Here is a 26,893-nt window from a genome sequence, read left to right as displayed (position 1 = left end):
GTCAAACCCTCGATTCAGTACGAACCAGGCTCTTATCTTACTCGAAAATTTAATAACGTTTCTCAAAATAACTTAAAGCACTTATCGACTACCCAAGCGTTACGCGTTGCCGTGGCAACGAGAGAGCGAGTGTATCATGCTATGAGCAGCACAAATAGTTGTTATAAGATTCCCTATTTGAAATTTTAGTCCATTTAACGCTATAGATTTATTGAGTTAAAATGGTCAGGGATGCCCGTTTAGAACTGCTTTCCTCATGCTCTCTAAGATTTTTTGGTCGTAATTCCCTGTTTGGGTCGATTTTCAGGATGGCTGCCCCCAATGAACATGGTCCCGACGGCTTTGTGGAAGAAGAAGAAGACGAAGAAGATATGGAGGACGACGACGACGACCTCTCAGATGAGGAAGATTGGGACGACGATGAAGATTGGGAAAGTTACAGCTCGTCTGGCGAGCTCTTCTACATCCCCGGCGACTACTCCGTGGAAGAATCTCCGTACACGTCCTCTTCTTCAGACTCCGAGGACGTGACTACTGCCTACGTGGAGGAGACGGAGTCGGACGATGCACTCGGAGAGGTGAGATATCGCATTTTCCATCTTTCGTGGGGGTTTTGGACTTTGGATGCTTTCGCAGTCGTTGCGTTGTAATCAACCTCTCCTGAGGAGCCGTCCAATGATAATGTTACGCAGTTTCGTACACATTTTGACCTCCTAGTCCGTGAAGCGGCGTTACCCAGGCCTAGACGACCCCTCCATCCCCTCTCACGGCGTAACGTTATGCCAAATTTGTTATCTGAACGCGATTTTTGCTTTCACAACTCTCTGAAATGTGTTTTCACATATTTTATGTTTGGTGTAACGTTACGCTGGCCACACTATGTATCGCAGTGTTACGCAGATTTCTCTCTCTCCCTCCGTCCCTCAACTTAAAAACCAAACGTAGTCTAGACCGCACCAACTGGTGTGGTCAAATGGGTGCCGTTTTGACCGCATCAGTTGGTGTGGTTTAGACACGTTTGGTGCGTTTGGTGTGGTCATTGCATGGAAAAGCCACACGAAACGTGGTCTAGACCACACCAAACATGGCCAAACGTGGTCTAGACCACACGAACTGATGTGGTCAAAATGGCACCCATTTGACCACACCAGTGGTGCGGTCTAGACCACGTTTGGTTTTTCAGTCCCCCCCCCCTTTCACCCCACGTAACAAAATTAATGGGCGTCTCCTTATCACATTAATGTTTCAATAGAAGTGAAGTGAAAATAAGAGGCTAGAATTTAAAATGACGTTCTATGAATAATGAACAGCCCTGACGGGTCGCGGGGACGTGGATTGGACGTCCAGATCGCATCCGATTTGTTTCATATTGGATGCGAATAGGACGAGCTCGATCGATCCACAATCGATCCAGATACCATCCACAAAGTTCACAATGATGTCCAAACAACGTCTTAAACACGTCCAGAGCACATCCAGACCATCCACAACTGCTACGTATCCATTTCTCATCCAACCTATCCACATTTAGTCCAAAGTGCATCCAACGCTCTCCTTGCGCATCCAAAATGTGTCCAACGGATCCAGATCGCATCCCCGGCATCCACTGCGCATCCAACACACATCCTTCACATCCAGAATGCATCCGCCACATCCAAAATGCATCCAAACCACATCCAGCACATCCCAAACGCATCCAAAACATATCCATCGTATCCAGATCGTATCCATTTCACTTCCAAGGTGTTATTTGGATGTGATTAAGGTCTATTCTGGATATGATGGATGACTCCTCTGCTCTGGGTGAGCTGGACGACCTCCGGATGCGGATTGGATGGATCTTTCTTGTAGCCTGTCGACTCGTCGTGTTGATGTTGCTTGGATGAGTGACGAACTTCTCGAAACTGGTGAGCCTTTACCGGGAGTTGAACCTGGTCCCTTCCGCATACTAGCCAACTACTTAAGTCACTCGGCCACCACTTCCTTGTTAGAGGAGCAAGAACATTGGGGACTCTTAAACTTCACGTGAGGTATGGTCCACACAGCATCCTCGTTAAGTCCAGCTCGTCCACAGGCATCAACCGTCCAGACAACATCCACAATCTCCACTTGGCTTTCGAAACGACCAGGACATCTGGAGTGCGTCCTAAACTTATCCAATGCACATCCGTCACACTTTGAACGCATCCAATGCACATCCATCACATCCTGAACGCATCCAATGCACATCCATCACATCCCGAAGGCATCCAATGCACATCCATCACATCCTGAACGCATCCAATGCACATCCATCACATCCTGAACGCTTCCAATGCACATCCAACACATCCTGAACGCATCCAATGCACATCCCGAACGCATCCAATGCACATCCATCACATCCTGAACGCATCCAATGCACATCCATCACATCCTGAACGCATCCAATACACATCCATCACATCCTGAACGCATCCAATGCACATCCAACACATCCCGAACGCATCCAATTCACATCCATCACATCCTGAACGCATCCAATGCACATCTATCACACCATGAACGTATCCTATGCACTTCCATTACATGCTGAACGCATCCACTACACTCGGATCGCATCCAGAACGCATCCAACGCAACCAGATCGCACTACGGATGCGATCTGGATGTGGTGGATGCATTTTGGATGTGGTCTGGATGTGGTGGATGCACTTTGGATGCGATCTGGATGTGGTGGATGCACTTTGGATGCGATCTGGATGTGGTGGATGCACTTTGGATGCGATCTGGATGTGGTGGATGCACTTTGGATGCGGTGGATGCACTTTGGATGCGATCTGGATGTGGTGGATGCACTTTGGATGTGATCTGGATGTTGTGGATGCACTTTGGATGCGATCCGGATGTTGTGGATGCACTTAGGATACGATCTGGATGTGGTGGATGCACTTTGGGTGTGGTGGATGTACTTGGGATGCGATCCGGATGAGGTGGATGTACTTGGGATGCGATCTGGATGATATAGATGTACTTTGGTTGCGATCTGGATGTGGCAGATGCAGTCTGGATGTGGCAGATGCAGTCTAGATGTGTTGGAGTGGCTTGGATGTGATGTGGATTATGAACGTTTGGATGTTGTGGACTTCATCTGGACTTTAGGTGTCTCTTGGATGTGTTGGACTTGATGGAGATGTGGTGTTGCAGCCCAGTCACCTTTGTGTGGATTTTGCGGATGTAATGTGGACCCCTTGCGGATTCATGTGGACGTGGTGGACGTGAAATAGATGTCAGTAGATCTCCTGGATGTGTCGGATGCTTAATGGATGATCCGTCTCCGGCTGCTCGGGATGCAGTGGACGCGATCGGGATGCCGACTGGAGTAATGCTCAAAATGTGGATTGGCGCGGACTTGCGTGGACGCGGGGTGGACGCTAGGTGGATGCAACAGACACGAAATGGACCTAGTTTGGATGACGTGAGCTCCAAATCACATCCCAGCGACCCGTCAGGGAGAGATCATTGGTTGGCCGCCGTTGGCCGCCCTCTTTTGCGTCCGCCCAACGAATCAGATTTATTGACCTTCTTCATTTCTGTGTTACTTTCCGGTGCCCACGGCAGGAGTCCGACCGTTGCGCCGTCTGCTTCTCGAAGGCGTCCATGCCCTGCGACCGGTGTGACGACGAGTTCTACTGTGGGATTCTACACAGGATGATACACGCCAAGGAGCATAGACGCTCGTGCGTTCCTAAGGGCGGCGCTGCACCCGCCGCTGATGAAGAGCAGCCTTCGCTGCCAATTGTACAGGTGAGCTTTTATAGTCCTGTGCGGTCCTGTGTAAAGGACGGTGAAGGTATCTGAGGAGGATTGTCAACTGCGTCAGTTATGGGACCAGGGTTGTTAACGTTAATAACAAATGAAATTGTGCTAGAAAAAATAAGAATTGGTTAAAACTTGTTTTGAAAATAAAATGTTTTGGTAAAAGTGCGCAATTTCGTTGGAAATTAACGTTAATAACCCTGGTCGGGGGAAGTTGTAACGTTTTACTTTGTTGAACGAAAAAATAATCTTTAAATTTTTAAGTATTTCCTTTGTAAGACTGCATATGCTCAAACCACTTTGTTGTAACAAGCATTTTTTGTTATGTGAGGCCTAGAGTAGTTTGTAAGGTTTAGAGAGTGCACACTGTGACGCCCGTGCCTGGTGTTGCAGGACGCTCCACTGGTGACCCTTCCGTTGGACACGCTGCTCGCCATATGCAAGTTTCTCGGGTCGAGCGAGCTGGTGCGTCTCGGCTGGGTGTGCCGTCGGCTGCGAGAGGTGGCCCGCTCGGCGGCCGCCTGGAGCCACGTAGAGTACCCGGACGTGGACGTCCTGGAGGACCTGTGGGTGAAGAAGTTCTCGGACTACGGTGTGCTGCGCATCGCTCCCGCCCTCGACACCCTGGTGGTCGCGTACGTCTGGCCGGCCGCCAACCTCACCCGCTGCACCAGGAAGGTGAGGCAGTTCGAGCTGGAGTGGGACACGTCTGTCTTGGACGCCTACGACACGGACAAGGTCATCAGGCTGCTGCGGCACTACCGGGGCCATCTTCAGGTATACGTTCTACTCTGCAAGCTGAAGTGTGTACATAGTACACTCTCATTAGAGCATACCTCCAAGCACACTCCTATTTACAGCATACTTGCTAGGCACACGCTAAGAGTGTACATTGTATGTACGCGCTAAATAAGAGTTACTCTTAAACTGGTCTATGCTTTTGATAGGACTACTCGAGTGTATTTTAGCGTGTACTTGCAAGGTACACTCATATTTAGCGTGTACATCCCAGGCACACTCTTATTTGGCGTGTGCCTGGCAAGGATGCTGTAAATAAGAGTGTGCTTGGAAGCATGCTTTAATAAGAGTGTACTATGTACACACTTAAGTTTGCAGAGGAAGTTCCATTATTAAGCAGCTATTGTATTTGGTCTGACACGATTTGCGTATGCGTGCTATTCGCTCTACACACTAAATTATTACACTATAAACGTTACTGTCTACTAAGTATATGCATTTGTAAGTGTGGACTTGGCCAAGCATGCATTGTACTTGCAATCATGTGTAAGTGTGTACTTAGTGAACAGTTACGTTTGTAGTGTATGTAGTTTTTTTTTGTGCGTAAGCTATGCGCGAAACTGTGTATGCGTTTCAGAATGCACGAATTTCATGCTCATGCGTTGCTCACAAATTCGTGATTTTCAAACGCATGCCCAGTTTCGTGCATAGCTAATGCACTAAAAACTACATAGTAATGTAGCGAGTAATGTCTCAAGGTCTTCGATATTTCGCAAGAATTTTTGTGATTTTTCGTACAAATTTATGCGGAAAATTTCGCATGCGCAGAATTGTGTGAGGCCATGTTCAAAATTATAGAATATAATAACTGTTAGTATTGCGCTTGTGTTCACATAATTTGCTGTAAGCAGGTAACCGTCGCATGCTTGCGCATTGTGCAATTTGGACGAATATTTTTAAAAGAAAGTCTACAAGGCATGTGCTTTGTTACTACGTAGAAAATTAACAAATTGAAAACTTGCTTCGTATTGCGATTAAATGCTTGTGTAACGAATGCTTTTTGTTTACGATACGAAGCGACTACCGTGCACATTTTGCAATGTCTTCGTATTGCGAAGAAGCCGGAGAAAATTTGCTTTTGCTGGAGGCTTTTGCTGAATTTACTGCAACAAAGCTCGAATTTCATGAAGACATTTGGAGTTCACGCCTTGTCTATCCCTCTCTGGTTGCAGGTGGTGAAGCTGAGCTGCCTGGAGGCTGAAGGTCGGTTCGACAAGGCGGAGGACATGAGGTTGCTGCGGGCCGTGGACCGTCTCGGCATCAAGGAGCTCTACGTGGCGGACACGCTGCTCAAGGTGTACCCCGGCAGCACCAAGGCCGTCACCAAGCTGGAGGTCGGCGTCGACGTCAGCGGGCCCGTCCTGGTGGACGCGCTGTCTCACTGCCACCAAACCCTGACGTCCTTCCGAGTGGACCCGATGTTGCTGGAGAGGAACCGGTGGGCTTCTCTGGGGAGGAGGCGGGTGCAGCGCGAGCTCGCCAAGTGCACCAACCTGGAGGACCTGCGGCTCAGCATGTTCGGGATCAACATGAAGGTGCTGGACTCGTTCCCCCGACTGCGTTCGCTGAGCCTGCTCGACGTCGGCTCCTGCAAGCACGTCCCGGCGGGGCACTTCCTGGAGACGTCCCCCACGATGCGAGTGCTGCGGCGCCTGTCGCTGTACTTCGAGTCCACGATGCACTACGGCCTGCTTAAGGCGGCGGCCAAGGGCTGCATCAACGTGCGGCACTTCACGCTGGCCTGCCGGGGCATGTCCAGCACCAGCAGGGTCAGGTTGAGCGTCCACAGGGACCTGGCCGCCCTCCTCGGCCCCATGGGGGACCTGGAGACGCTCGTGCTCATCAAGGCCAGGGTCCCCAGCACCGTGTTCCAGAGCCTGGCGCGCGGCGCGCTGCCTGTCCTCAACACGCTTCGGCTCAGGAACTGCGCGGTGAGTGCGGCCAGTATTTTCACTGTACAGTGTAGTATTGCATTCATTTAAATCCACGGTAAATGTATTTTAACAATTTTGTACGTGGTCTCTCAGTGTTTTGAGCTTGTGAACTTTTTCGGACGAACTCCTACGCAGAGTGACGCTAAATTTGTAAAGCACGCATGCTTAGAAGTCTGTGACGCCACATACGAGAATTGTGTGACCTTCGTTATTCACTGGTAAAACTCAAGCGTAGTTTTACGCCTTTCTTCAAGCGTAGTAGAACTACGCTCGGCTTCAAGCGTAGTTCTCCATTTTGCCCCTCTCCCGCCTATCTAAATGCATGGGAGTAATTACAACTACGCTTCAGTTTTACCGGTGTTCATAACAGCGTATGTACTGTGGCATTGTCTGTGAAGATACGTTGTTCTGTCAGATGATCACTTAATTGCACAAACGAATTAAGTAATTACTGTACTACACCTAGTGGTGCCATTGAGAACGTCCGATCTCCATTCCCCACCAACTCACTTGCTTTTGAGCTGCGATTTCGGGCGTTTGTCTACTAGACATTAGCCCCTTCATATCTGTCTATTCCACCGTACAATTTTTGTATGCGAAATCTCGCACAAATTGGTGCGATTCAACGTTCAAAGTGTTCCCCTAAATTTTGCATAAACAAACGTGTAACAAGTCACGCACACCACTTTAGCGCACTACATTAACTGTGCACCCTTCCGCGCTTTTTGCAGGTTACGGTGAAGGGCCGCGGTGAACTGGAAAAACTGCAGGCGAGCCGGCCCAGCCTGAACGTCGTGGTGACGAATTTGGACCACGCAGTCTACAATGCCGTCATCGACAGGTGACCAAATAATTTTTGCATCTAACTTTATTCCTGCACCAAACGGTTAAAGAAAGGAAACTTATGCATAAGCATGATTCTACTTAAAATTGAGTTGTAGATGGGGTTGCACTGGTTAAACAAAGTCTTAAAAATTTCGCCCTTCAAGGGCGTAAATCGTTTGGAATGGCGTAAATGGTACTGAGCTTTTAGGCGAAATTGTAATTCCCTTTCAAAGGCACTAACGATTCACGCCTTTCCGGGGGTGTAAATCGTTTACGCCCTTTCTCGCGCCCTTAAGGACATTATTTAATGCATTTGTTTCACCAGCGTCCTTCAGCATAACGCAATAATGGTCTCTTGCTCTAGATGTTTATAAAGATACAGAAATTATGTTCGTTTTTATTCAAGTGTGAAGGTAGTCAGGTCTCAAATATAATCCGAATAATCTAATAGTTTTAGACAAACAGCCTAAAAGAAGTCCGGAACACAGATTCAGACCACCAAGTCAAAAGTGGACTGAGTTTTCTGATTTATTTATTTTTTTGAACGGTGTCGTTGCGAATGCGTAATTTTTGCGCGCCCTGCCACAGGTCCACCATGTGGGGCGTACGCTGCCGGCGCCCCATGTGCCACCCGCCGTCGGACTGCGAGGACAGCGACCCCGTCCTGGACGTGGACGACGGCTCCGCCGACGGCGCCAACGCCAACATCGGCATGCTGTACGAGGACTCGGACCACAGCGACATCGAGGACGTGCCCAAAACGGTGGGTGAAGTCCTGGATGACATGCGCCAGGCCCTAGGGGTGCCGCCCTGGGTCCGGCCCGCAGCAGGCGCCAGAGACTCCGAACGCGGGGGTTCTAGCTCTGGGTCTGCGTCGGAGTTTGAGTGAAGGTTTGTTGAATGGGGAGTACTGCATGTTATAGATTAAAAATGAAACGACTACGCTTTCATTTAGGAATTCCATGATTTAAAATTAGAATGAAACGACTACGCTTTTGTTTGTGAATCCCATGGTATGAAACTAAAATGAAACGACTATGCTTTCATTAGTGAATTCTATGATACAGAATTAGGATGAATCGATTACAATGTCATTTGTGACTTCTTTGATATAAATTTAAGATGAAACAACTATGCTTTCATTTATGCATTAAGAACTTTTTGGTACATGGATTGTTTTGCTTGAGCAGCAGTTGTTATTGACTGCCTTACTTCCAAGTTGAGTCTATTGATTCTATTTTTCTATGTATTGTGTATTGTTTAGTCATTAAATATCAAAGTTCCTTGAAGAATTTTTTTGAGTTTCCTTTACATTTATAAATGATCCATGTTACTGTCAATTCGGCACAACACTATTTCCTCAGAATACAAATCTTTTTTTTTCTACCAAGCACACACTTACATGTGCACTCTTGGCAAGTGCACACTTTTTCCAGTTACTGCCAATGCGTAGCATGGAGTTCTGGGGCCACGCATGCATTTGTAAGTGTGTGGTTGGTCAAGCACTCCTTTGCAAGTGTGCACTTGGTCAAGCATGCCTTTGCAAGTGTGCACTTGGTCAAGCATGCCTTTGCAAGTGTGCACTTGGTCAAGCATGCCTTTGCAAGTGTGCACTTGGTCAAGCAAGCCTTTGCAAGTGTGCACTTGGTCAAGCATGCCTTTGTAAGTGGGCACTTCGTCAATCATGCATTCGTAAGTGTGTACTTGCCAAAATGCATTTGCAGCACTTTGTAGACATTCAACACTGGTAATTTGACCCTGAACTGTCAAGCAGTCGAAGTTGAGCGGCGTGCCGGTGTCCGTGTTGCCGTCCGTCCGGCGATGCCGCGCGATGCCGGGCGATGCCGGGCGGTGCGGTTCCCACCGCAATCTAGGAGGTCCGGCCGCCCCGCTGCCGCGCTTACGCAACGCCCAGCGGCCCAGCGCATCGCCCGCACCGCCCGCACCGCCACAGCGAAGGGCTCCACCCATTTCTCTCTGAGCTGCGGCCGTGCCGGGTCCTTGAATTCACCGCAGGAACTGAACAACAAAGGAGGAAAGGTACACGCTCGAGTGTCTTGGATTGGAAGCCGTGGCGGATCCAAAAATGGCTGAAATGGGGGAATTTTTTGGAATCTTAGGAAGCAACTAACACGGGCACAGTGCGAGCCTCGCCCCGTTCCCTCCTTCCAAGCTGCACTGGTGTCAAACTCGACGCTACCTCTCGCACTTGCTGAGGTGGGTGAAGATCACCTTCATGTACTCACGAGCTGCCGAATGCTCTGCAAGCGCAAGTCTGCGCATGGCACACAGTTTAAAATGGGTGCCTGTATGCACACTGTTCTTAAGTGTGTGTCTGTAGGCACACTGTTCACACAGCGTGCCTGACCGAGACTGCATGGCACATACTTTAATACAGTGTGCATACAGGCACACATTTTAAACGGTGTGCCATGCATACATTTGCGTTTTCAGAGTATGGAAAATCCGGGGTTCTGGGGCCTAAACTAGATTCGGACTCGCAGCCTCTGGTCCTCTCTTCCCCCGCTTCGCTGCGGAGGACCCTACACTGCCCACGCCCCTCCACCGCCTGGACAGGCCCCCTCCGCCGCCCCTGCTCCGCCCCCACCGCCGCCGCCACCCTCCCCGCGCCGCGACGCCGCCCGTCTCAGTATAAAAGCGTCGTGGGGCCCCGGTGCACGGTCAGAAGTGCTATCCGTGTGGCGTTGTGTGTGTGTGAGTGTGTGCGTGTGTTCTCCTGCCGAAGATGTTGCTCAAGGTAAGGACCAGGATCACCACGACGTGGATTACCCCGCGCCGCCTCGGACACTGTGCACAGTGGACGCCCAGGAGGACGCCGAGGACCCGGCTGTCCAGGACTTGGCCGTCGCAAGGACCTGGCCGTCGGGGACTTAGCCGTCCGGGACCTGGCCGTCGAGGACCTGGCCATCGCGAGGACCCGGCCGTCGAGGACCTGGCCGTCGAGGTCCCGGCCGTCGAGGACCTGGCTGTCGCGAGGATCTGGCCGTCGGGCACCTAGCCGTCGGGGACCTGGCCGTCGCGAGGACCTAGCCGTCCGGGAGTTGGCCGTCGCGAGGACCTGGCCGTCAAGGACCTAGCCGTCGAGGACCCGGCCGTCGAGGACCTAGCCGTCTCGGACCTAGTCGTCGAGGACCTGGCCGTCGCGAGGACCTGGCCGTCAAGGACCTGGCCGTCGAGGACCTGGCCGTCGGGACCCGACCGTAGGACTACCCTCGGCCGGCCGTCGAGGAGCCGTTTGGACCTAGTCGTCGAGGACCTGGCCGTCGGGGACCTGGCCGTGGTGCGGACAGGAAGCGCACCGCGGCGAAGTAGGCCGATAGGGAGGCTGCGCTACGCTGCATGCGATTGGGATGCGGTGCGTCTTATGAAACCCCTTTCCCTGGCCGCGCCGCAGCGCAGCCAGCGCACTTACTCCGGAGTGCAGTGCCTTGCAGTGCCGCGGCGAGGGCCGCAGCCCAGGCCGGCCGGCCTCGCAGGCATTATCGATATGTCGTGACGTAACGGGGATTCCCTTCCTGGTCCAGACGGCTCCCAGACTGCCCTCAGGGGCGCCTCGGGCCGGGCCAGCCGGGCCTGCGCCTCGCTCCGAACGGCGCTGTCGCCGTCGCCGCGCTGTCTTCCTCGCACTCGCGAGGCGTCCCGCGTGGGTGCGAGTGAGACAGCGCGGCGACATGGACGTTCCGAAGCAGCCCGCCACGGGCGGCCCGCGGGCCCCACACAGGACATCGCCCATTGTCCTCGCGACGCGCCGCGACGCGCCTCGCCTTGCCCAACCGCCCGACAAAGTGATCATCGATGCGGCGATCCTCCGATCGCACGCACACTCTCACCTACACTCCAACACACGCACACGTACACACCGGGTCTTATTAGGTCATATTCGCTTCGCGACGCAGCGGTTGCGTCATGTCCAGCAGACGCTTCCAAGTGGACGGCCACCGACCCCTCATGACGTCAAAACGAAATCTATTCGGTGGATTCCTGTGTGGAATGGAGCTGCAGGCCCTCCAGACTCCGGGCCCGACTCTGCGTACGCCGAGTCGCTCCGGAACTTGCCTCCCGGCGCAACGACAGAAGAACATGCTGTTGGGAATCAACCCAACCTGCAGCGCCCGAGCGACTCCCGCACTTCACAGTGGGCCAGAAGACCGGTGGAGGCGGTCAAGATCCCGGACGCGTTTTGAGCTCCAGAGTCGCTAAATGGGACTCGAACTGAACGTGTGATCCCACCAATGGATTGCTCTCCGAATGAGGAATCCATTGATGGGGTCACACGCTCGTTTCGTGTCCGGTTAAACGACCTGGAGCTCAAAACGCGTCCAGAGTTTTGGCCGCCGGCGCCGGTCTTCTGGCCCACTGTGCAGTCGTTTTCATCCGCGGGCATGATTACTCGTTGCCTTTAGCAGTGCAGGCGGCACGTGTTCACGGGGGTGCACGACAGCGTGTTGGTCTGAAGTGAGAGCGACGGTCGGCGCGGCAGGGAAGGACACGGCGAGCCTCGCGTGCCGTCGCCCCGACGTGCTGCTTCAGCAGAGTCGCTTTCGTCGCCCTGTCTCTCTCGCACTCGCGGGGGGTCCCCTGTCGGTGCGAGAGAGACAGCGAGCGTGCTCCCCATTAGTCGGCACGACGGACGACCAGAGAAAGTCCAAGTCCGGTGCCATCCCGCGTCGCGGTGCATCGGTGCATCTTCACTGCAACGCCACCGCAAGTCCGGTGGCAAGTTTGCTGGCCGCAAAATTGACAAGCCGTTTTCAATACCAAAGTTTGTCTGTCAGAGAGTGCCAAAATTTGGCACTCCGGCGGCCTGGGTCGCCAAATTTTAGCTTTTTCAGTGGGTGGTCCGGGCCTCGGCCTGGGCCTGTAACAAAGCGAAACTGGACTGTCACGCAGACTTGCCGATGGAATTGCAGTGATTTTGGGCGGCTTTTGCACCGAGACGCCGCGCGGAGGGGAATGGGAAAAGGGGACGGGGGAAAGGGGGGGAGGCACTGCCCCTGGCGACCACTGCGGACCGCAAGGCAGGACACCGGCTGGCCGCCGGTTACATCAAACCACGCAACCGGGAATCACGCTTACAGATACTCCTCTCGCCAACCAGCCCGTCTGTCTGTCGTTCCGTCCGCCAGTCACCACACTGCTGTATTTTTTACTAAAGGGAAGTGATTTCCTAGGCTAAAGACGACATTCCAAATTGGAAAAAGCTTCGTGTTGCTAAATTTTAATTTTAAGTCTGATTTCTTAATTTTGTTGTCCCCATGTAGCTTTTCAAATCCGCTTTTCTACTCGATTTCCTCGCAAGTTGGTCTAAAGTAGAATTACTCATTGCAGGGCGTACTTGATTTTTCGTTTGGCGATCAGGTTCCTGGAGTTGTTGAAATACGAGAAGTAGGAAGTCATGTTTATTGACTCGGCCTTTCCGCCTAACGAAGGAAGGATATCCATTCAGTGGGCCGTCATACTGGAGAGATATTGAAGGCAGTGTCACAACCTATTTAGCCGGCGCGGAACCCCCCTGCTTTATGGGATTATGCGCACAGTCACTCACACATTCTCTCTCCCCTCTCTCTTCTCTCTCTCTCTCTCTCTCTCTCTCTCTCTCTCTCTCTCCCTCTCTCTCTATCTCTCTCTCTCTTTCTCTCTCTATCTCTCTTTCTCTCCCTCTCTCTCTCCCTTTCTCTCCCTCTCCCTCTCTTCTCTCTCTCTCTTTCTCTCTCTTTCTCTCTCTCTCTCTCTTCTCTCTCTCTCTCTCTCTCTCTCTCTCCCTCCCTCTCTCTCTCTCTCTCTCTCTCTCTCCCCCCCTCTCTCCTCTCTCTCTCTCTCTCTCCTCTCTCTCTCTCTCTCTCTCTCTCTCCTCTCTCTCTCTCTCCCCCGCGCGTGTGGGCGTGCACGTACACCGCGTTTCGTGAAGTAACTGTCGTAACGTTTCGGCCACGCCTTCGGCAGCCTTTGGCCGGCCGGCCGGGGCGTTTGCCAGCCGCAGCCATGCGGCCCGGCCATGTGTGTCGGAAATGCTGGGCTGGGCGCGCGAGGCGCGTGCGGACGGACCGGACCGGACTTACGTGGAGCGAGGCGTGCTCGCCTTTCGATCGGCCGGCCGGGGCAATTTTATTTCACCCGATGCAACAACGCCTCCCACGCCCGGGGAGTGTACACTGTGGAAACGAGTCTATCCGCGGGAATTCACGAGAGTACTTCCGGAAAAAAAAAACTGGTGTTACCGAACGCCGAGGGGGCAGCCACATTTGGATGTTGCCGCTAAACGGGACTCGAACCGAGCGTGTGACCCCACCATGGATTCCTCGCTCGGACACAAGATTTCTAGAGTGGTTCCCCCCTCGCCGAATGTTCTCAGCCGTTACTGACTATTTCTCATTAGCAGACGTATTTCTGTAAGCAACCATAATACTTAGTTTTTAGTAATTTCGCTAAAGTTGGAGTGCCCAGCAACTGGGCGCTTTTGTGGCCCGCCCCCTCTTTTTAGGGTGCCTAATGTCACCCAGTTTCTGGGCACCTTTGTCGCCTAGTCTCGGGGTGGACAAACCTTCACCCATGGCTCAGCCGCGCCTAAGGTGGCAAAGGTGCACCTTAGTCGCCCAGGAACTAGACACCTGTGCATGCTGCAGGGCCAGTTGCTGTATGATTTGTGCACCCCGAGACGGCGCGACAGACGTGCCCAGAAACTGGGCGACATTTGGCACCATAAAAGGTGGAGCGGGCGACAAAGGCGCCCAGTTTCTGGGCACTCCACATTTAGAGTGTAGCTGGGTAATTCGAGACACACACACACACACACAACTCCCTCATTCCCAAGCCAACGCGTGAGCTAATCCGTGCTGCGTAAAAGCGGATCGAGGAAACGGGAGACCTAATCTCCGAGACCGCGGCGGCGTCGCTGCTCGCCTGGCGCTGCACACCGATTCCGAGAGTCGTTTTCGTCGCTCTGTCTCTCTCGCACCTACAGGGGACGCCCCGTGAGTGCGAGAGAGACAGAGCGACGAAAACGACGCTCGGAATCAGTCTGCTGCCTGGGTGAGCTCCCCTGCCTCCGCCGATCGCTTGGCTTCCGTCCGTCCGGCGTCGCGGCGCGTCGCGGCGCCTCGGCCAAGCGCGCCAACATCGGGGCCGTAACGACGGTCATAAGGAAAGCACGTAATTGGGCACGGCGCCACGCCGCGCCACGCCACTGCTAATCCCTCGAGCGACGCGCGCTCCTTGTTGAGATGGCGGAAGGGAGCCTGCCGCCGAGCCGAGCGCACCAAGGGCGCACCTGTCAATGAGGGCCACGCCACTGCAAGTCCGCACACTGAATGCTATGTTCAATTTTGTACGAGACATCATAGTTTTTTGTGCACACAAAATTTCCCTATTATTTTCGTAGGGAAATCTGCACATTTTTCGCCATTTTTGTTCAAAATTGTACAAAATCTTGTACAAAATTGTACAATGTACAAAATTTTGTAAAAATTTGTACGAGAAGTTCGTGTGTACAATAAACTTTGATGTCTCGTACAAAATTTGTACAAAACATTAAGTGTGCGACAGCAAGTACTTGGAGTGCAGGTGCGCACTATTAGCAGAAGCTTTTGCACTCTCATTCCAGGATCGTGACGTCACGTTGAAACGAAAGTGACAAAATGTCACGTTTGTTGGAGCATTGTGTCACGGTCGTTTGAATGTGAACAAGCTGATTTTTGGCCAATTCACGCCCAAACGAATGTGACACAATGCTCAAACGAACGTGACATTTTGTCACGTTCGTTTCAACGTGATGTCACGTTCCTGGAATGAAAGTGATGCCTGGGCAAAATCAGCGGCCGTTGGGCATTAAGGACGTAAGTCACATGGGAAACCCATTGAAAATAGGTTGTTCTGTCCGATGACCACTCAAATAGTGCGTGATTTACTCCGAAAGAGTGCATAAGGTGTGCACTTCGCGTTTTGCACAGCATTGCACTTGCACAGAGTATAGACAATGGGCAGGTTTGCAGCAAGTCTGCCGCTGGATTTCTTGCCACGGCCTTCCATGATTTACACCTCGCCCAAAGAGGGCCTTCCCCGCTCCCGCCCCTGCAGCCCCGCCCCTTCAAGGCCGGCCGGTCCGCCTTTGTGGGCGGATCGCCCCGGGCACTTTCCAGGAGACGCGAACGGCGAAACCGATCCGCAGGGAAACGCAAGCGGCGATGACATAAATGGCGGAGGAGTCGGAATGGGGCCGCGCTATTTCTCATAAGTGCCGACTGTGCGCTGCGTGCGCTGCACCAGACTCTACAGTGGCCTGGCCGGCCCTCCGCGGCCCTCGGCCCGGGCCGCCGTTTTTATGGTCCTGACACGAATCCGACTGTGCGCGCCTCGCCTGCACTGTGTGCGGCTACCGCCTCGGCTCCGTGGCCCCGCCCTGGACAGTGGGCCAGAAGGCCGGTGGAGGCGGCCAAAATTCTAGACGCGTTTTGAGCTCCAGTGTCGCTTAGTTGGACTCGAATCGAACGTGTGACCCCACCAATGGATTGCTCTCCGAACGAGGAATCCATTGGTGGGGTCACACGCTCAGTTCGACTCTCAGTTAGCGACTTTGGAGCTCAAAACGCGTCTAGAGTTTCGGCCGCCTCCACCGGTCTTCTGGCCCACTGTGCCCTGCCCCGCCCAGTCTGATTCCGAGAGCCGGCACTCTAGATGCATTCCGAGCTCCAAAGCCGCTAAACGGGACTCGAACCGAGCGTGTGACCCCACCAATGGATTCCTCGTTCGGAGAGCAACCCATTGGTGGGGTCACACGTTCGATCACAGTCTCATTTAGCGACTCTGGAGCTCAAAACGCGTCCGAGATTTTGACTGCCTCCACCGGGTGCGACGGCCGCCCCGGCAGTCCGGCACCACACTGGCAGACCGCGCTGCTGGCACGCGTCCCAGGGAGAAAATAAGTGCGCCATTCGCAGGCCACTTTCGCTCGATAAAAAGTCGATAAGTAGTGCAGTGTGTACACACTGGCTTCCAACGGGCGGTGGGCTGTGCGTCAGCTTTGTGCGAAGTTTACGCACTTCTCATTGCAGGTTTCGAGCTGATGCTCTCGATACCCGCACTCACTCTGACGTTTTTATATCCTACTTAACGTCCGCGAGAAAAGGCAACATCGGAATGCAGTGTTGTTGTAAGACTTCGCGTCGTGTCTCATCGAAGGAAAACAGCTCGTTGGACGCGCCGGGATGCGAACCTGTGAACTTCCCCCTGGCCGCCGCGCCCTCTGACCCCGCGGCTAACAACGTGTCTCGTTTGCAGGTGTGCGCTGTGCTGCTGATGCTGCAAGGGGCGCTGGGGCAGCAGAGCCACCCACAGCTGCAGGCGTACCTCGCCCAGCAGCAACAACTGCAGCAGCAACAGCAGCAGCAGCCGGCCAGGCAACAGTACCGGCTCGTCCCGGCCGCCGCGGCGCAGGCACCTCAGGTAAGCACAAGCACCACTGCACTGGGATCCACTTGCAGTTCCAACGCCGAAAAGGCTTAAAAACTTACGAAGTATTCTGAGTTAAATGTATGGTAAAAACTATTTAGTTTGTTATACGAAAAGTTCGTAACTTAGGCCCTCGAAGTTTTTATGTAAACTTATACATGCTACAAAATACGTTTTTACGACAAGCTTCTTTTCTCTCTAAGGCCTAAAATACACCGGCAAAACTGAAGCGTAGTTGTATGCTTGATTCAAGCATACAACTACGCTTGAAGACTTTACGCTTGACGTCAAGCGTAGAGAAGAAATTCTCCCATGCATTTAGATAGGCGGGAGAGGGGCAAAATGGAGAACTATGCTTGAAGCTATTAGGCTTGAAGAAAGGCGTAAAACTACGCTTGAGTTCTACCAGTGTAGTTTGTAAGCTTTTTTTTTTATGGTCCTTGCCTCCCAGGAGCGCCTGCGAGGTAGGCCACTTCTTCGATGCAGCGCTTCGGTGCGCGGCGGGCCTGTCTACCAACCCTCGCAGGCGATTGCGATTGCTATTAATGGCTGGTCTGCCCTGCGGACTGCGCGGCAGAAACGGCGCCCGTTTTTGCCAGGAACTTCCTGGAAATCGCCTGTGTTTTTACTGTAAACTGTAGGCTACCTTCTGAAAACCAGGAACCTTTCTTGCCGTGCAGTTGAGACCGCGCGGTCTAGCCCGTAATGGTAATGCGAGGGTAGGCAGGCCCGCCGCGCGCCGGAGCGCTGCATCGTAGAAGTTGCCTACCTCGCAGGCGCTCCATGGACTTGAACTTGAGAGGCTAAATGTAGCTGTCCAATTTTGTACGTGGTTTCACACAGTGTCACAATTTCAAACATGCAAGCGTTTTCGTACAAGTTTGTACCCAGAATTGCACAAACTGGTGCGAAATTGCTCACAAATTTGTACGAAAAGCGCGCACGCGCAGAATCACTGAGAAAATTTATTGTCACTTTATGTCAAACTTGGATGATATTTTCATCACTTACAAATTTTGACAATCTCATCACAAATTGATGACATTTTCATCAAAGCTCCTAGACTTATTGCATGGGCGTGACAACAATGTCATCAATTGTTTTGATGACATTGTTGTAAGGAAAATTAGCCTCGAAATTGTCATCAAGTGACGACTCAAATTTTCACAGTGATGGTGTGAGACCACGTACAAAGTTGTACACGGGAATAATTTTGTGTGGGACTCTTATTGGTCAGGGTGTGGCCCGTGACTGTCTCGTTTCCATTGTGGACTGAAACGCTACTTTGTAAACTCGACTCTCTAACAGCTCCACCCACTGAGGCTGAGCGCGATGATGATAATATCGAACGTAGACCCGTCCGCACCAAGTCGTTTCATGGCCGTCGTATTTATTGTGCCCAGCCTGCGTGGACTGATTTCGAGAGTCCTTTTCGTCGCTCTGTCTCTCTCGCACTCATGGGGCGTCCCGTATAGGTGCGAGAGAGACAGAGCGACGAAAACGACCCTCGGAGTCAGTCTGCGGCGCGGCCTGCTGCGTGCGGGTGTCGGGGCTGCGCGCTGCGCGGGCGTCGCTCGGAGCCCTTTCCCCTTTCTCAGAGAGTCCTTAACCTATGCGGTGCCTATGCCACGCCACGCGGTCGCGCGGCGCCACGCCGGCCAACGCCCGACCACCGCGATGCGTAGCGTAGCCGCAGGCCCGCGACGCCTACACCGTGGAAACAACGCCAATGGCACGCACTGTTGGAAATAAAAATTTACGCGGGAGCCGCCTCTGGAAAAAAAAATTATTGCTGATGACGTTTCTTCGTAAGGTCACGGACGATCCTTTCTTCACGCTTGAAACCTTACGAAGTATTTAGAGCATATATATTACAAACTAATTTACTTTGGTATACGAAGAAATAGTTCGTAAATTACGAAGTATTTTCTTTGTAAGCCTATGTATGCACAAAATACTTTGTAATGCCAAACTGCTTTTCTTTGTAAGGCCTGAAATAGTTTGTAAGGTTTTCTCAGTGTTAAATCTACGAAGAATCATCTTAAGTTTTATGAAGGATGTGTGAATTCACAACACACTAGATGTTTTTGTACAAATTTTGTACGATACATCACAGTTTTTTGTGCACACGAACTTTTCGTACAAATTTGTAAAAAAAATTGTACAATTTTGTACAAAAATGGCGAAAAATGTGCTGTTTTTCTTACGAAAATTGTACGAAAATTTCGTATGCACAAAAAACTGTGATGTCTCGTACAAAATTGCACATAACATTTGGTGTGAATGCGCCTTAGTGAATTTTCAAAGACTCCCGTAAAGTCCTCGCAGAGGGTTCACTACATATGTTGTTGTTGCTGGCCACCCACTCGCAGAGCGTTCAACGCGTGTTGTTGTTGCTGTTCCAGCGGTACGTGCAGCAGTACGCCGACGACGAGGGTGCGGCGCAGTACCAGCAGGTGGCCGCCGTGCCGCGACCCCAGTACCAGCCGCAGCAGCCGCTGTACCGCACCGCGCCCCTCGCAGTGCCGCAGTCCCAGCTCAGGCTGCGGCCGCAGCAGGCGCAGCAGGAGCAGGAACTGCAGAACCCCGAGGACTACGACGTGAGTGCCGCGGCCAGTTCACTGCGAAAGCAAAGTCGAGGAGGGGTCCACCACACTGGTAATCGGGTGTACACTTCGTCCAGTAATCATTGGTAATCGCACGCCAAAAATTGCTATTCTCGCTGTTTTTATCGGATTTTGGGGGTTTTCCTTATGAAAATAGGCCAAAAATGCTCTTACCTGGCCAAAATTATAGAGTTTTTGCCTGGTAATCAGTAATCCTGTGTACACTTCTGAGCGCTCCTGAGCTGAGTGGTGGACCCCTGGAGCAAAGTGTGGAGGACTCAGAAAAGCGAAGCACAGTCGCCTAGAAGACCGGCGCATGCGGTCAAAATCCCGGACGCGTTTTGAGCTCCAGAGTCGCTAAATGGGACTCGAACTGAACGTATGACCCCACCAATGGATTGCTCTCTTAATGAGGAATCCATTGGTGGGGTCACATGCTTTGTTCGAGTCCTGTGAAGCGACTCTGGAGCTCAAAACACGTCTGGGGTTTCGGCGGCACTACTTCAAAGTGCAGAGTTTGCAGTCTCCACAGTTCAATTTAGATTTGCAGTGAATACTGATGCAAAATTTTACTCAAATAAAGTAAACCAGCCTTGGAGGATGCATTGTTCTACCGCGTTACAAAACAGCAAGCGCACATCGCACCAAACAGTTCCCCTTTCCGGCGTAACCGGCCGCGGAAAACGCATGCAACCCCCGACACTGGCTGCGACCGGCCGCGCGGCGCGGCGAAGGAACTCTACTTGCTGTGCTGACGTCAGAAGGACAACCCACCGCTGGTATTACGGCGCCGTCCAACCACCCCTCCTGCAAGACTGATTCCGAGAGTCGTTCTCGTCGCCCCGTCCCTACACGGGACGCCCCATGAGTGCGAGAGAGACGGTTCGACGACTCCGCTGCGTTTGCCACGGGCGTGACCGTGGCGGCGTGACTTGTACGGCGACACGCGTGCGTTGCAATTAGCGGCCAGAAAAAAAAGGCGAGCCGAGTGGAACCGGGAGGCCGAGGGGCAGTCAATAACGAACAGCAGGGCCACTTTCCACCTCGGCCTGCCTCGCTTTTGACCGCCACCGTCGTCTCTCTCTCTCTCTCTCTCTCTCTCTCTCTCTCTCTCTCTCTCTCTCTCTCTCTCTCTCTCTCTCTCTCTCTCTCTCTCTCTCTCTCTCTCTCTCCCTCCCTCCCTGTGTTTGTGTGTGTTTGTGTGTGTGTGTGTTTGTGTGTGTGTGTGTTACGACACGCTGCCTGGCGGTCGTGTGATCTGGTGCGCTGACCTACCAGTGCGGGTGGCTGCAGCCGTACGTGCAGGAATCTCCTGCTCCCCCCTCTCCCACACTGCCAATCCAAGTGTGAGACAGTCTCACACTTGTAGGTGTGGGACATTTTGTCTCGCGTTTACAAGTGTGAGCCACGTTTGTCTCACGCTTGCAAGTGTGGGACAACGAAGTCTCACACTTGGAAGTGTGAGACACAGCTTGTCCCACACTTGCTGCCTATGCAAGCTCTTGGTTCAATGCCAAGGGTCCCACGCCTGCAAGTGTAGGACAAACCGTGTCTCACTGAGACATTGATGTCTCACACTTGCAGGCGTGAGACAAAATGTCCCACACCTACAAGTGTGAGACTGTCTCACACTTGGATTGGCAGTGCATCGCCATCGCGAGCTCCTCTGGTTCTACCGCGGGACACCGAAAGCAAGTTTCCAATTCCTCGCTTGTTTCCACCGCGACAGTTTGTGTTGCTTTTTTTTTTCAGCGGCTTTGGGTTACTCCGAAACGAGGAAACTGTTCCTGCCGGAACGCGCGGGGATGGACACGACGGCGTCGTCCTGGCCCTGGCCGGGGCCCTGGCCGGCAGGCCGATTCCGAGAGTCGTTTTCATCGCTCTGTCTCTCTCGCACTCGTGGGGCGTCCCGTACTGGTGCGAGAGAGACAGAGCGACGAGCGCGACTCTGGGAATCAGTCGGCGGAGGGCGTCATCCTGTTGCGGCGGCGGCCCGTCAGCCAGCCAGGCTCAGCCGGCTCACTTTCACTCTCTGCTGTTCCGCTCGCGGCCGGCCGGCTAGACGCCCCGCGACATGGCACGCCACGCCACGCCACGCCTTGGCACGCCACGGAACGAGGCTCCTCGTTAGTGGCATAACTCGAGATGCAAAGACGGCCCGGCCGTCACAACACGCCACGACGCCGCAGAAAGTTGGCAAGGCGGGAATGGAGGAGGCCAGGCGGAACGTCAAGAGAGTTTGGGTGGGCAGTGTATTGCAGGTTGCCTACCTCGCAGGGGATTGACCCGGGGCAGCTCAAAAACTGGGCCTCTGACCCTCTGAACCGGTGCTTCCAACGCCATTGGGGGAGGCATGCAGGCAGGGCGCCCCACAGTGGGCCAGAAGACCGGTGGAGGCGGCCGAAACTCTAGACGCGTTTTGAGCTCCAGAGTTGCTGAATGGAACTCGAACCGAACGTGTGACCCCCACCAATGGATTGCTCTCCGAACGGGGAATCCATTGGTGGGGTCACACGTTCGGTTCAAGTCCTGTTTAGCGACTGTGGAGCTCAAAACGCGTCTAGAGTTTTGGCCGCCTCCACCGGTCTTCTGGCCCACTGTGCGCCCGTGGCTCTGAATTCACGCTGCCGCCTTCGGTTATGCGTCATCGACGTGCAAATGACTCGAAGCAACTTCGAGGCTGAATGACGGTTTTTCAAGGTCAGCGACGCCCTTTGTCTTACGAGTTTATGCTCTGTGTGACGGCAGCCCAACCCCCAGTACCAGTTCGGCTTCGACGTCAAGGATGACCAGTTCACCAACTACCAGAACCGCAAGGAGCAGCGCGAGGGCGACAAGATCACCGGCAGCTACAGTGTCGTGGACTCGGACGGCTTCATCCGCACCGTCACTTACACCGCCGACCCCAAGGAGGTAGGTCCTCAGGTCCTTCACCCGACCTTCGCACAGTGGGCCAGAAGACAGCAAAGGCGGACAAACCTCCGGACGCGTTTTGAGCTCCAGAGTCGCTAAATGGGACCGGAGCCGAACGTGTGACCCCACCAATGGAGAGCAAATCAATTGGTGGGATCACACGTTCGGTTCGAGTCCCAGAGACTTTGAAGCTCGAAACGCGTCTGGGATTTTGATCGCCGCCACCGGTCTTCTGGTCCTCTGGTCCACTGGCCCAGAAACACAATAACTGTCTTTCCATTCACGGTGAATTTTGTTTTCCGCGTGCAGGGCTTCAAGGCCGAGGTGACCCGCACCCCCACCGACATCGTGGTGAAGCTGCCCACGCCGCCGCCCCAGCAGCTCCAGGACGCTCACGGACTGCAGCGGCAGCTGTCGGCCCGCCAGCAGCAGTACCTGCAGGTACGCGGGGCCGCGGGGCAGTCGGCACTACATTGTTAACCAAGTCACAGCGGGCCACTGGCGCGGGCACGGGCTCCAGTACAGAGTCGGTAAATGGGGCTTGAACCGACCGTGTGACCCCACCAATGGATTGCTCTCCGAACGAGGAATCCATTGGTGGGGTCACACGTTCGGTTTGAGTCCTGTTTAGCGATTCTGGAGCTCAAAACGGGTCTGAGGTTTCGGCCGCTCGCGCCGGTCTTCTGGCCCACTGCACGGCGCCGCGCGCTGCTGCCGGTTGGGATGCCTACCACGAAGGCGCTCGGCGACGTCTGTGTCTGTGGCCACGGCCATGCAAAAATGCATTGTTTTGGCCGGTTTTGGCCGTGGACTTGTTGACAGTCACCCGTCGCTCGCGCACCGCTTTGGTCGAGGGCCTGTAGCGCCTGCGAGGTAGGCCACCCATCCGTCCCGCGACACACGGGTGTGGAGACGGCGGCCTACGTCGCACCTGTGAAGGCGACAGGGGCAAGGTAGGCCACCGTCTCCACACCCGTGTGTCGCGGGACGAATAGGTGGGCTACCTCGCAGGCGCTACAGGCCCACCTCGCCCGCTTCCAAGTCGGCAGTCCGAATGGCCGCCAATCTACTCGTTTCGAAGCATTCTTCCCGCCAGAAACCCGTGGCCACAAGCAGGGAAGCAGAGCGGACTAGAAGACCGACACAGGCGGCCAAAATTCTAGACGCGTTTTGAGCTCCACAGTCGCAGAACAGGACTCGAACCTCACATGTGACCGCACCAATGGACTCATCTCCGAACGAGGAATCCATTGGTGGGGTCACACGTTCGGTCCGAGTCCCTTCTAGCGACTCTGGAGCTCAAAACGCTTCCGGGATTTGGGCCGCCTCCACCGGTCTTCTGGTCCACTGTGGGACGCCCCCGTGACGCGGCGTATCGCTGTCGGTTGCAGGCGCAGCAGGCCGGCCCCGAGCCCCAGCAGCAGCAGCAGTACCTGCGGCCCGCCGCCCAGTACGCGCAGCCCTCGCCCGCCCAGCTGCAGCAGCTGCAGCTGCTCGCGGCGCAGCAGAGGCAGCACGGCGGCCAGCTCCTGCGCGCCGCCCCCAGCGCCTCGGCCGCCGCCGCCGCCTCCCGCGCCGCCCAGGGCTACGCCCAGCAGCCCGAGCAGTACCAGCAGTACCAGCAGTAGAGACAGTTCCTAGCGACGAGGGGCCGCAGCGGCAGTCCGTCATCCCTCGCGCGGCCCCTGCAGTGCGAAAAGCGAGTTACACGTCGAGTGCCAAAGTGTCATTTTTGTGCGAAATCGAATCCTGTTTCTCGGAATGACACGCCCAGTTTGAGTCGAAGGGTTGAATCGTCCGAAAGTTGTCGTTTCAATTTTCGTGTTTTGGACTCGAAAAAGTTATGCGCTGGACAAAGGCGTGGAACATTAACTCGGTCAAAATTTTTGAAGTCATTTCTGGGAGGCGGCGAGGGCAGTGGCGCGTTCCTAGAGACTAAGAGTGTAGTGATTTTGTCCCACAGTGAGGACGCAAGACTTAACCAACCAAAACGTGAAGCACGCGCTGTCTTTGTTCGCGCATGTGTACTTAATGTGTATAGTGATCTCGTCTTAAAAGTGTGTTTGCGAACCTTCCTTGTCCATGTGTCCTTTCTCCTTGAGGTCGGAGTCCTCCTATGTACTGGTTTCTTTCATTTTACACTGTGCCTGCGCCGACGGCAGACCAAGCAAGCATGGAGTGTGCACTCCATGCCGTGATATTGAACCATATCGTGTGGTGTCGACTTATCGAACCGTCTGAACTACGCACCTTGCCTCATTCAATCATTAAGTTACGTTCATCATCTTTTACAAAAAAATAAAACTATTTTTATTTATAAAATTACCGTAGCAGTCATTCCTTTGTTCCCTCCCTGCATTACTCAATTTTACACAACCTCATGAGGTGACAGTATTCTGATACATTTGAAGGTCCCATGAGTTGGTTGAAAAACGCTCAATGCATATGTCTCGGGCTCAGGAGCGGTCAAATCACGTAACGCCAACAACAGTGTCGTTGGAAGGGGAGCGTGGGGAAGTCGTCCTTCAGCCGGTACGAAATATGGAAATATACAAAAATATCGTTACGTGATTACTGAACGCTCCCAAGAAGACGGAGCACAGTGGGCCAGAAGACCGGTGGAGGCAGTCAAAACTCCGGACGGATTTTGAGCTCTAGAGTTGCTAGATGGGACTCGAACGGAACGTGTGACCCCACCAATGGATGGCTCTCCCAACGAGGAATCCATTGATAAGGTCACACTTTTGATTCGAGTCCTGTTTAGCGACTCTGGAGCTCCAAACGCGTCTAGACTTTTGGCCGGCGGCGCCGCTCTCCTGGCTCGCTGTGCGGCGGCGGCCGCTCAGGCGAAGTGGTGGCCGACGTGGTGCCGGACGCCCCACTTGTAGTGGCCGTGCTTGTCCGTCTTGACGAAGCTGTGCACCGGCCCGGTGGAGCCCATGTGGCCGTGCCGCTTGACGCGGGACTCCTCCAGCTCCTGGTCCGAGGCCGCGTCCTGCTCCACGTCGTCGGCGGCCCCCTTCGGCGCCGAGGCGTAGGCGCCGTGCTGGCGGCGGACGCGCGTCACCTCCGGCAGGGCCTTGGCGGGCTTCGCGGCGGTGCTCGGCGGCGTGGTGGCCGCGCCGTCCAGCATGTGCGGCTGCGGCACGACGGGCAGGTCGGGCTGCCGGCGCACCTTCTTGACGCGGGCCTTCTTGGCGGGGCGGCGCATCAGCGGCGGGGAGGTGATGGTCTCCTCGGCGGGCTCGGCGTCCACGAGGCCGGCGTCCTCGCGGTTGGCGAGCTCCTCGGCGAGCAGCGCGGCGGCCTGGCGGGCCGTGAGCTCGGGCCGGCCGTTCCAGCTGCCCGGCTGGCGGCGCTGCCGCAGCAGCTGCACCTGCTCGGCCAGCGCGGCGGCCTCCTCCTCCTCGGCCAGCATCTCCTGCTGCTGGCGCTTCCAGGCCGCCTCGGCGCGCTCCCACGAGTGCAGCGGCAGGTCCGCGGGGCCGGGCGTGGCGCCCAGCAGCGCCGCCGTCATGGCCCGAGCCAGCTGCGGCGGCGGCGTCGGCGGAGGCGGCGGCGTGGACGGCGGCGGCGTCGCGGCGCCTGCAACGGGACTCTGTTGAAGGGCGGATCCAGGGACGGGTTCAGGGGGAAGACGATGCCGCTCAAGTCGCCTACTTACAGTGGCAAATTGCGACTTTTCGGGTGGCCTCGTCATCTTCAAGGAAGGGCGAAGCCACATCGCCTCCCCCTGGATCCTCGCCAGACTCTGACAGTGTGTCAGATGGCCGGCGCAGGCGGCCAAAACTCGAGACGCATTTTGAGCTCCAGAGTCGCTAAATCGGACTCACCGAACGCATGACCCCATCATTGGATTGCTTTCTGAACGAGGAATCCGTTTGTGGGGTCACACGCTCGATTCGAGTCCGATTCAGCGACTCTGGAGCTCAAAACGCGTCTTGAGTTTTGGCCACCGCCGCCGGTCTTCTAGCCTACTGTTCGGCTCGGAGCGGAGCGCGCCTTGTACGCCGCCGCACGAGCGCGTCTAGGCCGCCCGCCCCGCGACTCCGGACCACTCCCGCGTCACCATACATGTCCCCGTCCTCCACCGACAGACCCGCCCGGCCCAGGGTGAGTACCGTTCCCACAACCAGAGTGCTTCTAGCTAAAACTAGCCTGGAATGGGCAGACCAACGAAAGCGGGGGTGCGAGTTGGGTTTGTTTTTCTGCTGTGACTTTGCAGCTGCGTTGCTAGTAGTCAGTGACGCACGCCGGGCGAACGCCCAGTGAGAAAAGGTTCGATCGACGGCGACGACATCTCAACGCTTGCTGTTATTACTTGGCCGCGCAAGTTCGCCCGTCGACGTCGATGCGAATTCGGTCTCTCACTGGGACCGTCGCCACAGCAGTCTCACCTCGTGGGGCTCAGTCTGGCCTCAGTGCGGCGCGGACGTGAGGGTAGCCTGTCCTCGTCGCGGCGCTGCTTGGCCTCAGCCGACGCGGTGCCGCACGCTCCACTGCACCGTGCCGTCGTGGTTCGTCTTGACGAAGGTCTGCACGTCGGCGTCGCCG

General features: G+C 54.4%; 2 protein-coding genes across 2 annotated transcripts in view; both read left to right on the top strand.

Annotated features, from left to right (window-relative positions):
• LOC117644993 overlaps nucleotides 1-8,649 on the top strand; it is a 32,277-nt gene extending 23,628 nt beyond the window's left edge. The window contains exons 2-7 of the mRNA XM_034384863.1: nucleotides 308-578; nucleotides 3,601-3,786; nucleotides 4,192-4,575; nucleotides 5,769-6,527; nucleotides 7,262-7,371; nucleotides 7,944-8,649. Of these exons, the coding sequence (XP_034240754.1) occupies nucleotides 309-578; nucleotides 3,601-3,786; nucleotides 4,192-4,575; nucleotides 5,769-6,527; nucleotides 7,262-7,371; nucleotides 7,944-8,244 (2,010 nt within the window). The 5' untranslated portion in view covers nucleotide 308 and the 3' untranslated portion in view covers nucleotides 8,245-8,649. The remainder of the gene's footprint in view (nucleotides 1-307; nucleotides 579-3,600; nucleotides 3,787-4,191; nucleotides 4,576-5,768; nucleotides 6,528-7,261; nucleotides 7,372-7,943) is intronic.
• Nucleotides 8,650-10,020: 1,371 nt separating this feature from the next.
• LOC117643078 (alpha-protein kinase 1-like) lies at nucleotides 10,021-24,580 on the top strand. The gene is made up of 7 exons (XM_034381736.1): nucleotides 10,021-10,113; nucleotides 16,650-16,814; nucleotides 19,226-19,420; nucleotides 22,175-22,339; nucleotides 22,649-22,780; nucleotides 23,731-23,765; nucleotides 24,502-24,580. Exons 1-7 carry the CDS (start codon nucleotides 10,102-10,104, stop codon nucleotides 24,578-24,580), a joined length of 783 nt encoding a protein of 260 aa, XP_034237627.1. The 5' UTR covers nucleotides 10,021-10,101.
• The last annotated feature ends 2,313 nt before the right edge of the window (nucleotides 24,581-26,893 follow it).

The sequence above is a fragment of the Thrips palmi genome, unplaced genomic scaffold (genome assembly GCF_012932325.1).
Source record: "Thrips palmi isolate BJ-2018 unplaced genomic scaffold, TpBJ-2018v1 HiC_scaffold_1, whole genome shotgun sequence".
NCBI classification, from domain to species: Eukaryota; Metazoa; Arthropoda; class Insecta; order Thysanoptera; family Thripidae; genus Thrips; species Thrips palmi.
The sequence above is the reverse complement of the archived record's forward strand: the minus strand, read 5'-3'. Positions and strand labels throughout refer to the sequence as shown.

Bases quoted from the DNA above. Each gene is read 5' to 3' on its own strand.
- LOC117643078 (XM_034381736.1), top strand. The intron at 16,815-19,225 runs GTAAGCACAAGC...TTGCTGTTCCAG, and splicing joins CCGCGGCGCAGGCACCTCAG to CGGTACGTGCAGCAGTACGC. The intron at 22,781-23,730 runs GTACGCGGGGCC...TGTCGGTTGCAG, and splicing joins GCCAGCAGCAGTACCTGCAG to GCGCAGCAGGCCGGCCCCGA.